Source organism: Otolemur garnettii, unplaced genomic scaffold (genome assembly GCF_000181295.1).
Source record: "Otolemur garnettii isolate 467f Iridium unplaced genomic scaffold, OtoGar3 scaffold00021, whole genome shotgun sequence".
In the NCBI taxonomy this organism is placed as follows: Eukaryota; Metazoa; Chordata; class Mammalia; order Primates; family Galagidae; genus Otolemur; species Otolemur garnettii.
Window position 1 is genome coordinate 18,186,306 of NW_003852416.1, and position 16,919 is coordinate 18,203,224.

General features: G+C 55.8%; 1 protein-coding gene across 1 annotated transcript; it reads left to right on the forward strand.

Annotated features, from left to right (window-relative positions):
• Nucleotides 1-477: 477 nt before the first annotated feature.
• PSD (pleckstrin and Sec7 domain containing) lies at nt 478-16,852 on the forward strand. The gene is made up of 18 exons (XM_003787222.1): nt 478-511; nt 1,608-1,666; nt 2,914-3,651; nt 3,924-4,026; nt 4,505-4,859; nt 5,603-6,046; nt 7,195-7,389; nt 7,555-7,635; nt 7,810-7,922; nt 8,531-8,589; nt 8,684-8,773; nt 12,301-12,344; nt 13,993-14,183; nt 14,268-14,338; nt 14,440-14,597; nt 14,771-14,915; nt 15,490-15,633; nt 16,038-16,852. Exons 3-18 carry the CDS (start codon nt 2,998-3,000, stop codon nt 16,266-16,268), a joined length of 3,078 nt encoding a protein of 1,025 aa, XP_003787270.1. The 5' UTR covers nt 478-511; nt 1,608-1,666; nt 2,914-2,997; the 3' UTR covers nt 16,269-16,852.
• Nucleotides 16,853-16,919: the final 67 nt, after the last annotated feature.

Consider the following 16,919-nt stretch of genomic DNA (forward strand, 5'->3'; position numbering starts at 1 on the left):
CCTTTAGAGTCCTGAGGAAAATAAGTGCTCAGCTCAGCCCGCTAGGGGTACTATTTCTTGGCTGGCCTTGGATTTAGTTGTAGTGTTTGGGGTGATGCCCCAAAGCTCTGTACTCAGCTTCTGAGTTGCCCTTTTACCACGTCCCCAGGGCCTCATCCTCTACACAGGGTGGATGTGGGGGGAATGTGAAGGGCACGAGGGCCACTGCCATCGCTAAGGGTTGCGCGCTTCTTCTGTGCAACCGCTTCAGCTGGCTCTTCATAACGAAAACTGCTTCTTATCCGTTATCTCATCAGGGCTTCGGGCACCTCTGCAAGGTGGGAAGGTCTGTACTATCACTCCATTTTAAAGATGGGGACATAGGCCCTAGAGAGGAAGCGCCTTGTCCAGAATCAGGGAGACAGGAATAGAGAACTCAGACATCTGGTTTTCCCAGAATCCCTTCTAGGCTGCCCCACCCTCCAGCGCAGCTAGAAGAGAGTGGAGAAGGACCAGAAAAGGGTCAAGTTAGGTAAAGGGCTTACTTCCTCTTCCTTAGCCTGCTTGGGAGGGAGTGGCTGGGAAGATTGACCCCTGCATAGAGCCATGTGAGCGCGCACCAGCTCCGGCCGCGCGCGTCCTCCTCCCCGCTTTGTTCGCACTTCTGCGCCTGCGCAGTGCGACAAATCTGGCGCTGTCCCCTTCAGCACCGCGCGGAGCCCGCGCCACCCCTCCCCGCGGTGAGCCCCGCGGGACCCCGCCTTGCTCGTCCTTGCACCCCCTGACTGCCCAGACCCCTTCTTCCTTCCCAGGTTGCCACCTTCCCATCTTGGCCTTCTCAAGGAGAGTAGTTGCCATAGTAACTTGAGAGGCACTTTCTTAAAATAGCGAGGCCCCCTTTTACGCTGGCCAAGGGCACAAAGGTTGCCTGTCCCCCACTTCTTCCAATCCCCTGGTCATTCGGTCTAACCTCTTACCCCTGGGCGGCCGGGATACCTAACTCAAGCAGGAAGGAAGTTCTTCCTGAAGTCTGGCTTAACATCCCTCCTGCTGCACCCTGGCTGGGTGGTCAGTGTTGGGTCTCCTGGGTCCAAGACTCAAAACTCCGAAGGATTCAAGACGATGTTTCCTAGATCTCCCTTCCATAGTCGATGGTCTCCTGAATTTAGAAGGCGGGTCTGGTCTACACCCATACCGTGTGCTTGGTGCGTCCGCGCGCTCGTGGGGGCGGGAGCGCGTGTGGCATGTAACAGGTCATGTGGCAGCCTCCTAGGGACACGCGTGGGGTCTGGAGAGGGACACGCGTGTGCAACTGGGCCATACGTGTGGCACGAGGGCGGTGGGTAAGAGGGATGTGGACACGAGTGGGGCGGGGCACGTGAGGGTTTGGAGAATAGAACCAGGGGTTCCACGAGGCCTCCCCCTCGTCTGGGGCGGGTCTTCGGTTGGCGGGAGAGCTCAGCGGAGACCTAGTGGCGAAGGGGGGCTGACAGCCTTCGGGCCTCAGGGCCCTGTGAAAGGGCGGGGGGTGGGGGGATTAGCGTTGCCTGAGCAGCGCGTAGGGGGTAGGAGGAGGGATTGGGAGGCGGGCGGGCCTGGAGCAAACGGGAGCCGTGCTGCCTTCACAGTTGAGCAGGGCCCGGCCTCTCCTCTACCTCTCCTCCGTCTCAGCTCCAGGCGAGCAGCGGTGAGTACTGAGGCGGCTTTGAGTGGGGGCTGCACAAAAAATTGGGATAGGCCCCTTTTGAGCTTCCAGAATCCGCCTGGCAGCGTTGCTGCTCCTGACCTCTCTCCTTACCCTGCCTTGCCACCAGAGATCCCATTACTCATTTATGGTCTCTCCTGGGCTAAGATCTGTCATACTCCTGGGGGTAAAGGGGAGGGAGAAGGATGTGGTGCAGTCTTTGCCTTCCTCCCAAGAGACCCCAAGGACTTGGGGTGGGGGGAAGGATATGTGTCCCTTCTTGAGTATGTGTGTAAATGTACATCTGTATTTGTATGTGATTGTGACCAGTATATCTGAGTGTCTGATACACCTGTATCTCTGTGTGTATTGGAGAATGAGAGCTTGTGTATATATTTGGGTATCTCTTTGTGTGTTCCTATTTGACAATGATGATGTGTGTAAAATAAGCATGTGCCTTTTTATTACACACATATTTGTTATGACTGTGAGAGTGCATGAGGGTGTGTCTTTGAGCAATATGTATGTGTGTCAGTCTGTGTGAAGGTGTTACTTATCAATGTGCATAACTGTGTATATTTGTTCTTATGTATGTATGTATATGCATGAGTGCATGCATGTATGTGTGTGTGTGCATGTGCCAGTCTGTACCTGTGTGGAGAATAAGAATGTCCCTTTCCCATTCTGCATATATATACTGGGGATAGGGATCTCTGCTTAGGCCTTTCTCTTACCTCCACCCTGTGGCTTTCAGCCCTTCCTTGTCCCTATATAACCCCCATTCATTCTTCTTCCCTCTCCTTCCAGGAGGCCTGAGTTTCCCTTCCCTGAATGAAAGCCTCCATAAGAGACTATAGAGGACCCAGGGCTGTACTGTATTATGGTGATCACTGGCTGACACTCCTAATCCAGAGGGTGGGGTACCAGCCTCCCCCACACCAGAAGTAGCTCCAAAGTGCCACAGTAACTCTGGGCTCGTTCAACTTCTGAAATAGCTTCTTCTCTCCTCCTATGGTGATATTCATGGCCCCCAGGCAGAATGAGAGGAGCCAGGGGCCCACTGGGTATATAATTCTTTTCTCCTCAAGTCTCCATGAAAGGAACCCCCAGATGTAAGATCACTGATACCATATTTCTAGGGCTAGGTCCCTGGTGCTCAGACACCCCAGCCAACTTTTCCTTCCCTGTCTTTGCTGTCCTGCTCATCTAACTTCCTGGCAGTTTACCCTGCTCCCCTTCCTCTCTTGCAGGCCTGTCTGAAGAGCATGCAGCCCCCTTACTCCCCACCTGGCCTTGCCATCCCTGCTCCCCCAGCCTGACCCCCGGCCCCCAGCATGGCCCAGGGTGCCATGCGCTTCTGCTCAGAAGGCGACTGTGCCATTTCCCCACCACGATGCCCCCGCCGCTGGCTCCCCGAAGGTCCGGTGCCCCAGAGCCCCCCAGCCAGCATGTATGGCAGCACAGGCTCCTTGCTACGACGAGTGGCAGGTCCGGGTCCTCGAGGCCGGGAACTGGGACGTGTGACAGCACCCTGTACACCTCTGCGTGGTCCCCCTTCACCCTGCCTTGCTCCTTCACCCTGGGTACCCTCTTCACCCACTGGGCAGCCCCCACCAGGGGCCCAGAGCTCCGTAGTCATCTTCCGCTTTGTGGAGAAAGCCAGTGTGAAGCCACTGAATGGGCTACCTGCTCCTGGAGGCTTGAGTCGGAGCTGGGATCTGGGTGGGGTTTCTCCTCCCAGGCCTGCCCCAGCCCTTGGGCCTGTCTCCAATCGCAAGTTACGGCTGGAGGCATCCACATCAGACCCACTCCCAGCCAGAGGAGGCTCTGCCCTTCCTTGCAGCCGGGACCCTTTACGTGGGCCACTAGTTCCACCCCAGGTTGGGACAGATGGCCTGTATTCTTCTCTCCCCAATGGCCTGGGGGGTACCCCTGAGCACCTGGCCACACTATTCCGAGGACCTGCTGACACCGGATTACTGAACCAGGTATGCAACCTCCTTTGAGCTCTCTGCGACCCCAGTGACTCAGTGAAGGGGCAAGACTTGGCCCCCTCTCAGACTTGGGCTTGTCTGCTGTTCATTTTGAATACTTTAATCTGTCCTAAATCTGTCTTCTTCTTACCCTCTGTGTCCATCCCTGTGTCTGTGCACCTCCATCTGTGTCACTATGTGTTTTTATTTCTGTGTTTCTGTTCTATATTCTTCTGTCCTTATGTCTGGCTTTATCTCTGGGTGCTCATGTCTCCCCCTTGGCTCAGGGGGACACCTGGTCCTTCCCCCGAGAAATTTCCTCACATGCTCAGAGAATTGCTCGAGCCAAGTGGGAATTCTTCTATGGCTCCTTGGACCCTTCCAGCTCAGGTAAGGCCTGGGACTGAGGCAAGGAGAACAGGGCAGGGCCTTTCTCACATCAGCTAAAGCTTGGGTGGAAGTCTGCCCTCATACTTCTCCCAGTCCTTTCCTGGACTTCTGAATCAGCCAGTGCCTCCTTGGCCTCAACTTCCTATCTGTGTTATGAGGAATCTGGAGAATAGGGCACAGTGGGGCACCCAGAGGAGGCTAGGTAGTGGAGGGAGTGGAGGGAGGATGTCAATTATCATTCTGTGGAGTGAAGAAGCAGGTCTCTTTCAGACTTCTCCAAGCTGTTTGACAAGAACTTGGTTTGAAATGAGCTCCACTGGCACCAGGAACAAGCTAAGTTTGTAGCAGGAGGAATGGTGGCAAGACAGTGAAAGGACTTCCTGCCAATATGAGGCAGTGGAGGGAGTTTTGAGAACAGGATCAGGACAGGGAAGTGATAGGGACAACCTTCTGACCTGGATGCTTATGCATACTACAGGTGCTAAGCCCCCAGAGCATGCTCCCCCATCTCCACATGGGGTGGGCTCAGGGCAGGGCTCTGGGGTGGCTGTGGGGCAAGCAGCCAAGTACTCCGAGACGGACCTGGACACAGTGCCCCTGAGGTGCTACCACGAGACTGACATCGATGAGGTGCTGGCTGAGCGGGAGGAGGCTGACTCAGCCATCGAGAGTCAGCCCAGCTCTGAGGGCCCACCTGGCACTGCCCGTCCACCTGCCCCCTGTCCTGGCCCTGGCCCTCGTTCCAGCCTGGGCAGTGGCAATGAAGATGAGGATGAGGCAGGTGGGGAAGAGGATGTGGACGACGAGGTGTTTGAGGCCTCAGACGGGGCCCGGTGAGTGAGGGAGAGGGGAAGAAAGTGGTTTACTCTTTCCCACTGGCCCAGAAGCAGAGCTGGGTCAAAGAGACTGGGATAGATGAAGGTGGGGCTGGGAGTAGAAGGATCAAGCTGAGGTGTTACACAGCAGAGTGGGGAATGGGAGATTCTGCAGAGGCCTAAGGCCTTGTGCAACACTGGAGATGTGGCAAGCTGTTATCAGCAAAAATTCAGGAGGGTTGGGGGCAGTAAGGAAGAAGAGGCAAAGGGTTCTAGCAGGACAGGGGTCAAGTGAGAGGCTGGGGGCAGGATCAAGCCTGGAACAGGAAACTCGGGACAGGGGGATCAGTTCAGGTCCTTGGTCCTGATGGAAGAGTGGGGAGTAGGGGCTTTGCTTTCTGTCTCACACCCATTGCAGCTTGGAGCCTCATCTTCTCCTAAGATGTTGCCAGAAATAGAAATGGGATGGCAGGAGGGAAGCGGATCAGGGAAAAGGAGGAGAAAGGGAGATTAGCAGGGAGGAAAGAGGGAGGAAGGGAGAGGATGGAGTTCTGGGGACTGGTAGCCCCAGGGGCACCAAATATCTTGGACCCTCCACTCAAGAGGGTCTTTTTTCTTAGAGGGTTGGGAGGCTGTAAAAAGGAGATGATAATCTCTTTAACAGAGTCAGTGTGAGTTCAATAAAATCTTGCTCTGGGTCCTCCAATGGAGAAAGACCTGTGCTCTGGGACCCTGATGAAAGATTTTCCCTGCCTCTGCAGGCCAGAGAGCCAGACGTCTCAGCCTGGACCTCTCAAATCACCTGTGCCCTTTCTACCTGGGACCAGCCCCTCAGCTGATGGGCCTGACTCTTTCAGTTGTGTGTTTGAAGCCATCCTGGAGTCCCACCGGGCCAAGGGCACCTCCTACACCAGCCTCGCCTCACTGGAGGCCCTGGCCTCACCTGGCCCAACCCAAAGCCCCTTTTTTACCTTTGAGCTGCCTCCCCAACCCCCCTTCCTGAGACCTGACCCACCTGCTCCTGCCCCGCTTGCCCCTCTGGAACTGGATTCTGGTACCAGCTCTGCTGCTGATGGTCCCTGGACACAGAGAGGGGAGGTGGAGGAAGAGGGAGAGGCCAGAGCCAAGCTGGCCCCTGAGAAGGATCCCCCTAGTCCCTGCCATTCAGATGACAGCCTTGGGCTGGGGGCAGCACCACTTGGCAGGTGAGTTTACTTTGGGCCTTCAGATCTGAGGGCCTTCAGAACAGCTGACTTAAGGGACAGATCCTGAATGTGAGGCTGTAGTTAGTATTCCTGACCCCTGTGTAGGGGTAGTTAGGGGGTACAGAAGCCTGTTTTCCCATTTGGAGGACAACACCCCTAAACTCAAATTTAGTGACTTGAGAAGCCATGATTAAGGATTGAAGGATCCCCAGATAACATCCTTCTTTCTCCACTGGAGGATCCTTTCCTCCCTAGGCAGTCTTTGGCCTGCTTAGAGTTCCTATGACCTTACCCCTATCCAGCCTGGAGGTTTCACCAAAGATACAGCCACCAACCTCTCCCACTGCCTTCCTCCCATGTTGCCCTCTCCAATCAGGCATCTCTCACCCTGCTCCAGGAAGTCCTCTCATAGTCTAACCTTTCTGCTCTCCCCTCTGCCAGCTACCCTCTCAGTCATGGAAGCCATGGCAACAGGAGGGGGTGGCCAGGGAGACAGAGTTGCCTAGCAACCAGGAGTTTCCGGCCTCTTGTCTCTGGGGTGACAGGTGGCTTTGTGAGTTGAGCAGCTGGGGTAGGAAGGGAAGGGGAGGAGAGAAAGGGGATGAAGGGCACACCCTGACCTCCAGCCCCCCCAATCCCAGAGAATGCTTCTTTGGGGAACATCAAGGAGAGGCTCCTCTCCCTGAAAAGTGGGAGGAAGAAAAGACTTGGGAGCAGGAGGGTGTTCCTGCTGCCCTCAGATCTTTGCATGAATCTCCACTATTCCTCTCTGGCAGCCCATCTATTTTACCTTTGTCCCTCATATTCTCAGAGACAGGACTATGTTCTGAGTAGGGCCAGTGCAGGAATGGGGTCTATATCTAATAGCAAACTTAGGCCCTTGGGAACTTTGGGGAAGCAGCCAGAACTCCCACAACAACAAGATGGAAGTGGGTTAGATTTGAGGCAGAACTTCCACAGAGAGATGGTAATGATGGAGTAGACTGAGGAGGATAAATTGTACAATTTCCTTCCCAGAAGAAAAGAAAAATGCCTTCCCCATGACCTTTTCTCCTCTTCTCCATCTTCTGGACCTAGAGGCAAAGGGAGGGACTAGATGGCCTCCCAGAGCCCTGCCCAACCCCTAAGCTGGTGTTCCATCCTGACAGTGAACTACCCCTGAGCCAGCTAGTGTCTGACTCAGACTCAGAGCTGGACAGCACAGAGCGGCTGGCCCTGGGAAGCACGGATACCTTGTCCAATGGGCAGAAGGCAGATCTGGAGGCTGCACAACGCCTAGCCAAGAGGCTATACCGACTAGATGGCTTCAGGAAGGCCGATGTGGCCCGGCACCTGGGCAAGAAGTAATGCCACTGGGCTGGGATTGAGGAAGGGGGTGGAGGAAATGCATCCTGGGGATGGCCCCTCCACATTCTCTCCATCTAGTGCTCCTGGGTCTCTAGGTAACCCTACCTGATCCCTTGACACTGCCTCTTGAGACCCCACCTGTTTCTCTGACCTGCCCACAGCAATGACTTCAGCAAACTGGTGGCTGGGGAGTACCTCAAGTTCTTTGTCTTCACGGGCATGACTCTGGACCAAGCTCTCAGGTGGGTTTTGAGCCAATAGAAGACAGACCCTACTCTCTAGGTTTGGTGTTTATGACACCAGCTGTACCTCCTCTAAGCCCCTCTGTCTCCCCCCAGCTGCCCTGACATCACCCTGCCCAAGCTGGTAAGGGAACCTTTAGTAGGGATGACATCTTCCCTCTTTCCCCTCCCCAGGGTGTTCCTGAAGGAGCTGGCCCTAATGGGTGAGACCCAGGAACGGGAGCGTGTGCTGGCCCACTTCTCCCAGCGATACTTTCAATGCAATCCTGAAGCCCTGTCCTCAGAGGGTAAGGAGACTGAGAGTAGGTTTGTCCAAGCTGGCCAGAAGCAGATGGGCAGGCACTGAGTCTGTGTATAGGAGCCTAAGTGAAGGAAGGAATGAATGAGTAGGCCTGTGAACACACATGTTCACAAATAGCCCTGACATGGTTACATGTATATGGAACTATACATGCGACAGGCATATTATCAGGGTCATGAATGCATTGTGGGTTTGTATGCAGCTGGTCACATACATGTGCAGGACAGTGCTTGGCTTGAGTGCAGATTCTGTTTGGCTGCAGTGTTCTGCATAAGTGTGGGTGGGGTGAACTTGCTTGTGTTTTATGCATAGAGGAATGGGAGTGTAGAGGCAAGTAGTAGGGGACCCCCAGCACCTTAGGGAGCTAAGACAGGAGTCCTAAGAAGAAGGAAAGGTCTTTGCTGAGAGATCTGCTGGAGGATGTCTTTGCTGGGAGAAGAGTTCACTAATGGGGTTTAGGAGGTAAGAACATGTGGTTGTAGGCAAGAGGCCCCTGAATGGGTGCTGGAATGAACTGTGAGGCTGAGGAAGATGGCTGTGGGAAGAGTCCCTAAGAAGTGTCGTGGCGGTGGCTAAATGTTGACTTTTCCCTAGATGGTGCCCACACTCTGACCTGCGCCCTCATGCTACTCAACACGGATCTCCATGGCCACGTGAGTGGGGGTGTACAAGGAGGAGCCAGGAAAACACGACCATTGTCCAGAGACTTCAGGGTCCTCATCCTCACAGGCTCTGTTCCTTCCTTAGAACATTGGAAAGCGCATGACCTGCGGGGACTTCATCGGGAACCTGGAGGGCCTCAACGACGGCGGCGACTTCCCCAGGGAGCTGCTCAAGGTGGGGGGCGGGGCAGAGTAGAAGTTGCCGGTGGGGAAGGATGGATGACACAGTAGCCAACAAAGTCGGAGGGAGGGCAGGGGTGGGGCTTGCAGGCCCCTGGCTCTTGCTGAGAGAACCTGGGCTCTGGTGACTCAGTCTGGGGACCGCCCCCACCCCAGCCCCCACACGCAGGCTCTCCCGGAACATGCGCACACGTGTACAATCGCGGCTGCTGGGGCGGAGGAGGGGAGCTGCTCAGGAAAACACATGAGAGGGCGGCCCTGGCCCTTGCTTTTGCCTTGTCAGTTCTCCTCCCCCAGGGGAAAGGGGTCCCGGCAAGGGGCAGGGACACTCAAGCACACAGATCCCCACCCCAGTGTGTATAGCTGCAAAGACTTTACTGGTAGTGCTGTGTTGGAAGGACCTAGAGGTTGAGGGGGCCTGAGAGGGACGAAGGTTTTTCCAAGATTTCCCAGCGAGTGAATTAGGGCAAAGCTGTGACTCTGCGCTTCTGGCTCCCTTATGGGCAGGTCCTAGGCCCAGGCACCAGCTCTGGCGACAGAACCTAAGGTGTCAGATGATACACATGGGCTGGTGTGTGTGGGAGGAGAAGGGGGTGTCCCGGTACCATGGGTTCATTCCTGTCCCTGATCGGGTGGTGTTTTATCCCAGTGAGACCTGAGGTCAATTGAAGAAACCGCCAGAGTTGGAGAAAGGTGTCTGTGAGCCACTACATACATGTAACTCTGTACAGGAGTGTCCTAGGGCGTGTCTGTGAGCTTGGGTTGTGTTGGGCTTCTGAGTTTGAGGATGCGTTTGAGAGGGTGTGTCCATGGCGAGTTGAGGTGTTGGATGAGTTGGTGTGTATGCTTGAGTTGGATATGTGTGATGGGCATTAGCGAATGGGGTGGGGGTGGGTTTGTAAGGCTTGGGTGTTAGAGCTTATGATTTCGTGTGTATCTGAGGTGGGGTGTATATGGGTCCTACATCTTTGAGCTGGATGTGTCTGATTTTTGAAATATGCCTGAATAGGGGGTGCATATTTGTGAGTTCAAGATAGTACATTTTGAGGTGTACATCTGAGTTTGAAGTGTCTGTGAGTTGGGGTGACTGTGAATTGATGCATCTGGTTAGTTGGGGTGTATGTGAACTAGGCCTGAGTGGGGATATGCGGGGCGTTTGGGATTATCTGTGGATGATCTGTATGAGGCCGAAGCTATTCCCTGATGCCTCCATTCATCCTACCTGGAGGCCCCTCCCGACTCAGTGACAAAGGGCTGTGGGCAAGCGGTCTGACCCCTCCCTTCACCCCTGCACCCATCGCAAGGAATCAGGAGAGAGTTCCAGACCTACGAGGTCAACCCACCTTCACAGGCCAAGGCCTAGGGCTCTCAGCGCCCCCGCCAGTCTCCTAGGAGCAGCCCGCCCCGGTGCGAGTACCCCTTTGGACTCCCCAGGCCCTCCCGGTGGTGGCGCAGAGAGTCCCCCTCACAGTTGGGCGCCTGCATTTCGCGCCGACCCCGCCCCCAGCCCTCGCGTTCCCCTCCCCGTCGGCGCCCCCCCTCCCGCTCGCGCTGAGCTGCAGAGCAGACCGCGCCGCCGCCGCCGCCGCTGCGCGCTCGGTGCGTCGGTGGGAGCCTGGCCTGGCTCAGGCCGGGCCGCTCGCGCTGGCTGTCGGGGGAGCCGTCCGCTGGCCGTCCGGGGCGGCCCGGGGGCCGAGGGCGGGCGGGGGCATGGCCGGGGGCCGCGGCGCTCCGGCCAGGCCAGCATGATCGGCGTCAACAGCATCCACAGCAGCGCCGGGCGGCTGCGCTCGCGCTCGCTGTGTTCAGTGCGCTACGGGCGCACCCACCGTGGTGCGGAGACCCTGTGCTACGGCTGGCCGCAGCGCTCGCGCAGTCTCAAGCCCGTGCTCTACACCGACCTGGTGGTCAGCCGCCTGCAGAGCCGCAAGAAGAAAAAGGCGGTGAGGGCGTTGTGGCCTCGGCCCACGCCAGGCTGGGGGGCGACCGAGGGGGAGGCTTGAGGGAGGCACCGAGGGTGGCACGAGTTGGGGGATGGCAGGTATCAATGGGGCCGAGGGAGACCCTGGCAGGGACAGAGCTTACGGGCATGGACTGGGGGTGGTAGGGAGGGCACAGACCCTTGGACCAAGGTGGGCTTCGCAAACCAAAGGATCTTTGGGAAGGATGAGGGTTTTCTAGATGGGAGCATGACTTGGGATTCTGTGATGGGGTTCAGGACCTTCGAGGGAAGGTGTGGTTGTGGACGAAAGACGGTCCTGAGATGGGGCAGGGAAGGAACCAAAAGGCTGGGAAGGATTGCAGGTTGGATCTTGGTGGGCACTTCAGTCTCCTGGCCAGAGAGTTGGGAACTGAGGGTTTGGGGCTCTAAGCCTGCTGGGTTTGGGCTAGGTATGTGCTGGCAGTGCTATGTATTGATTAGCCTGGGTTGTGTTGGAGTGAAGGTGCAGGCTGTGTGGACAGAGTATGCACAGGTGGGATGCCTGGCTAGCCTTGTGGCTGTGCAGGGCTGTGGGCAGTGAGAGAGTCAGAGACTGTGGTATGTTGGAGGGGAAGGGAGGGTTGTGTCCCATCACAGGGCAGTGCCGACGTCACCATTGCACCCAGCTCACATGCAGGCAGCATCACACGCCACACACTTAGCCCAATACACACATGCTGGGGACACACCCACTCAGACAGGCTGGTGGAAGCGCCCCCACAGTTAGAAGTGCTGGTGTGGACCCATGTTCCAGACCACTCCCAAGAAAAGGGGTCCTCTATACTACTCTGGAGCCTATCCTCTCCTCTGACCACCTTAAGGCTCTCAAGTGTCCTGAAGGCCAACTATACAGAGAGGAAGTGACTGGTTCAGCAGCTTACAGGAAGTTTGGTCTAAGCAGTGATTGGAAGCGAAAACTACTGCTTTTTAGGTTAAAAAGGTGTTTTTCACTCCCTAGTAACATGAAGTGTGCATATAGGTAGGTGCTGGACTACCCTGATGATTAGCTTGGTAGGGCTGTCTGGGCTATGGGAGTACTCAGTTTGTCCTGGGGTTAGGAGCCATGATAGTGTGTTCTCTATTAGCTAAGAAATAAGCTGAGAGGATGAGTGCCCCATTCTGGAGCCTCAGTTTCCCCATATGCTATGTGTGGATTTATTCTGGGGAAATAGGCCAAAACATGTGGTTGGGGGAGGAAGGGTTCCTAGGGCTGCTCTTTCCCATTCCCTCCAGGATCTGAGCAGGATAACCCCGTAACAACAGTAACGATGATAATGACAGTTACCCTTTATTTTTTATCTCCCATGTGCCAGGATGCCCTGTGCAAACTGCTTGTGTCTCCGTCTTACTACCTTTGTTCTTCCCCATCGAGTCTAAAGTGGTGGAACTGAGTCTGGGTCTCTTTGTTAGAGCTATGTTCTTGGTCACTATATCCTGCTGTCCCTACTCCTTACTTCTGCTTCTTCTCTGACATTGGAGTACATGGTACACCCTTCCCCAGGTCTGATCCACAGCCACCTAATTTGTTCCTCCCTCCCCAGGCCTTGTACAGTTCCATCAAGAATGAAAAGTTGCAGTGGGCCATGTGAGTCCTGGGGTTGTACAATGGGTTAGGGGTGGGGTCTGGGGAAGGTGCTGCCTGGAGGGGCCAGGAAAGCTGGGTGGGCCTGTGAGTTCTGGGGCTGTGGGGCAGGGGAGGGATGAGAGGCCATGAGAGGCAGTGAGGCAGCCTCACTTCCTTCTTTGGAGATGCCTGTCTGGACTTGGGGCTCTGTGTCTTGTCTCTAGCTGGGTTGTTATGACAAGTTGGGTTGGGGTGGGGGATGCTGTTGAAACATAAAAGGGAGGTCTTCTGGCAACCCTAGTGGGAAGGCAGAAGCCTCTGGAAGTAAGGCCCTGACCAGTAGCACCCCGGATCCCCCTTAGGTCCTAGGAAGCCCAGACATTACAGAGCAGGGAATCATTGTCTATTCTTGCAGCCCCCAATAGAAACAGTGAGACTCAGAGTAAGTATTAGAAGAGTCCAGTCTAAGAGGGGAGCTCCACTTTTGGCCTTGAGGCCCCTAGTCTGACGGTGCAGCCTTCATTGTAACAGTCAGTATTGGCTGGTATCTGCTAAGAGTCACTGCTCATGTTTTATCTAGGAGCTCTCATTAGGAGAGAAGACCTCACAGAAGGCAGAGCTCAGGATTAGGGTGGAGGGAGAGACCAGGGAAGGCTTTTTGGAGGGCTGGGACTGAGGCAAGTCTTGAAGGAAGAGAAGCATTTGGGAAGGGAAAAAAGGAAATTGCTATTTGGGAGGCAAAGGTGCAGTGGCTGCAATAAGTGTGGGTGGAAGACCATGAAGAGGCAGGCCTGGTGGGGAAGGAGAATGGAAAAGGATGATGCTGGGGGAGATGCAGTATAGGCTCCATGTAGGAGGCAGGAGGGAGCTACTGCAGGTTCTAAGGCCAAGGGAGTAGCAAGATAGAATCCAATTTTTTAGTTTTAATTAATTAATTTTTGAGACAGAATCTCATTTTGTCACCCTCAGTAGAGTGCCATGGCATCATAGCTCACAGCAGCCTCAAACTCTTGGGCTCAAGCAATTCTCTTGCCTTAGCCTCCCAAGTAGCTAGAACTACAGGTGCCCACCACAACACCTAGCTACTTTTTAGAGACAGGTCTCACTCTTGCTTAGGCTGATCTTTAACTCCTGAGTTCAAGCAATCTACCCTCTCAGCCTCCCATAGAATCCAATTTTTTAATCTGACAGTGCCTGCAGACCGGGATGTATGGGGGTACTAGGAAGCTACTTCTTCCTCCTTCTGCCAACATCCTTTAGCTAACAAGCCATGAGCAAAGCCTAGTGCTGGATGTGGTTGAGACAGAGCTGAGTCAGGCAGGTGTCTATATTGGTAAGGGTGTGAGGGGTGAGGGTGTGTGTGTGCAGAAATGGGGAGGATGGAGCTGGTGACATGGGAGGGAAGGAAGGGACAGTTGTGGCTCTACACTGTATGGCTCTAATCTCAGGGAGGAGACACCCCTTGAGGTGCCCTGCTCTGAGGGAGGGAGGCATAGCTACACCCTGGGGAGACCTGATCGGAGGTGGGAGACATGACAGGAGCCTCAGGGTGAGGGGACCCCCCTAACATCTCCACAAACAGTGAAGGAACTTTCAGGGAGATGAAGGCTGAAGGGGGGTTGTGATGGGTCCATGGCCAGCCCCTTCTGATGTGATCACTCTTCTGCAGAGATGAGGAGGAGCTGAGACGCTCTCTATCTGAGTTGGCTGACCCCAACCCCAAGGTCATCAAGCGAGTCAGCGGGGGCAGTGGCAGTGGCTCCAGCCCTTTCCTGGACCTGACTCCTGAGCCCGGGGCTGCCGTCTACAAGCACGGTGCCCTGGTGCGAAAGGTGCACGCAGACCCTGACTGCAGGAAGAGTATGTGGCCTACTGGGAGGGTCTGGGGGATGGATGGGAGTGGGCCTGTCTCAGGTTCCCCTGATCTATCTTTCTTCCCTCCAGCACCTCGAGGCAAGCGGGGCTGGAAGAGCTTCCACGGAATCCTCAAGGGCATGATCCTCTACCTCCAGAAGGTGTGGGGCCAGGCCTGAGGGTTGGGGCTGGGCTGGCCCCAGGGTCAGGGTATAGGTTGGCCAGGCGGTTCTGGGGACAGGACAAATGGGTACCCTCGCAGGAGGAGTACCAGCCTGGGAAGGCTCTTTCGGAGGCGGAGCTCAAGAATGCCATCAGCATCCACCATGCCCTGGCCACCCGTGCCAGTGACTACAATAAGAGACCCCATGTCTTCTACCTGCGCACAGCTGACTGGCGGGTCTTCCTCTTCCAGGCTCAGTGAGTGACTTCCTTTGCCTATTCCAGACCCTTTCATCCCATCTCCCATCTCACTGTCCCTCCCTCATCCCTGGATTGCCTCTATCTTTCTCAGGCCACAACCTGAGCTAGGACTGGCATCCTGGGTTGGAGACCCTGGGTCCAGATCCCAAGGAGCTATACTGTCTCCCTAGGAGCCTGGAGCAGATGCAGTCCTGGATCACTCGTATCAATGTGGTGGCCGCCATGTTCTCTGCACCCCCCTTCCCAGCTGCTGTTAGTTCCCAGAAGAAGTTTAGCCGCCCTCTCCTGCCCAGTGCTGCCACCCGCCTCTCCCAGGTAGCCCTACCCTAAGTCGACCTGGTGCCCTCAGGATGGAGGGAGGTAGGCCCAGGCTGACTGTACTCAAAGCTGCTGTGTATGATCATGTAACTGTCCCCTGTACTAGGACACTGACTACAGGAGGCAAGTGGAGGCTGAAATCCAGCCCCTGTTCCACATGCCAGCTTGGGAACCCAGACATGGTGCTTTGTTCATCCAAAAGAAAAGGGGCATCTTTTACAACATTTGCAGGGCCGGGCATGGTGGCTCATGCCTGTAATCCCAGCACTCTGGAAGGCCAAGGCAGGAGGACTGCCTGAGCTCAGAGGTTCAAGACCAGCCTGAGCTAGAGCAAGACCCTATCTCTAAAAATAGCGGGGGCATTGTGGCAGGCACCTAGAGTTCCAGCTACTCTGGAGGCTGAGGCAGGAGAATCACTTGAGCCCAAGGGTCTGAGGTTGCTGGGAATTGACACACCTTGGCACTCTGCCAGGGGACGACAAAGTGAGATTTGTCTCAAAAAAATTTTTTTTTTGCACAACGGCACTGTATGGGTTGGAGTGACCCTGAAAGTTTTCTCCTTGGTTGCTAGGAGGAGCAGGTACGGACCCATGAAGCCAAGCTAAAGGCCATGGCAAGTGAGTTGCGGGAGCACCGTGCAGCCCAGGTGGGCAAGAAGGCCCGGGGCAAGGACGCTGATGAGCAGCGGCAGAAGGAGGCCTATCTGGAGTTTGAGGTGAGTCACCCTACCTGGAAACCTCTGTGTTGCCACACACAGGGTCAGACTAGGGTGAAGGGCATGAACTGTAAGGGTGAGACCAGCTGGATGACACTGGGCAGGTTGCTGACTCTCTCTGAGGCTTGGTTTCCTCTTCTGTGGAACAAAGACAACATTCCACACTTGGGTCATAAAGTGACATGTCTGTAAAGTGTTATGTTCCCCAATTCTAGTAAAGGCTCAGGAAACATTACCTGTGGCAGTTACTCCTGAGAGAGCCCAAAGAGGGTCACCAACAAGCCAGGGGGCCATCTCACACTCCTTGGGTGCTTTTGGGCCTCCTCTGGTGGCCCTCCCTGGTCCAGAGGGTGGAAAGGATAGAGGGTGCAGAGAAGGCCCTCATAGCCCCTGCCCCTCTTCAGAAATCCCGCTATGGCACATATGCGGCACTGCTGCGGTTCAAGCTGAAGGCGGGCAGTGACGAGTTGGACGTGGTAGAGGCAGCACTGGCCCAAGCCGGAAGCGTGGAGGACAGACTTCCTCCCTCTCACTCCAGTCCCTCCCTCCAGCCCAACCCCTCCAGCCAACCCAGGGCTCAGCGGCAGGGCTCAGAACCCCGGCCAGGAGCAGGCAGTGGGCGAAGGAAGCCCTGAGGTGGAGGTGGGGTGGAGGTGCCTGCCGGACACCTGCAGAATGACACAGCCCTGCCTGAGCCCGGGCCGGCCTCGGGCCACCTGTGAGGGCCTTGCGGCCCAGGGCCCGACCGCGCCGGACGCGGTGTCCGGGGCAGGGCAGGGCTGGGGCATGGGCCTCAGGAGCCTATACTGAGGGCCCCTCCAAGACCCCCTTTTTGTGATAATGTTTTGCACTTTTCGTACAGGGGGGCGGGGGCGGGGGTGGGGGCAGGAGGAGCCAGTGCTCCTGAACTTTTGATGCTTCTTTTTGCGAGGGGGAGGCCTGACAACATTTCTGCTTTCTGCTGAGACCACCCCCACCCTGACACCAGCAATCCCCCTCCTTCCTGGGGCCTGGCTCAGACAGAGGCCAGGAGTTGGGGCTGAGCTGGTTTTCCCTCCTTTCTCCCCAAGGGCTCACCCTCTCTCTTTACAGAGGTGGAGAAAGGCTGTCCACACCAAGGCCTGGTACATGAGCTGGGGCAGTGTGGCCTTGCCTTCCCTCCTCAGTGGGCCCCACCCTCTGTACAGCCTCCACCCGATTAAAACTGCTCTGGACTTGCCGACTGGGCCTCCTCCTTCTCTGCTTTCTAGTGCTTGGCTTGGGGCCAGAGTAGCTGGCTGTTTCCA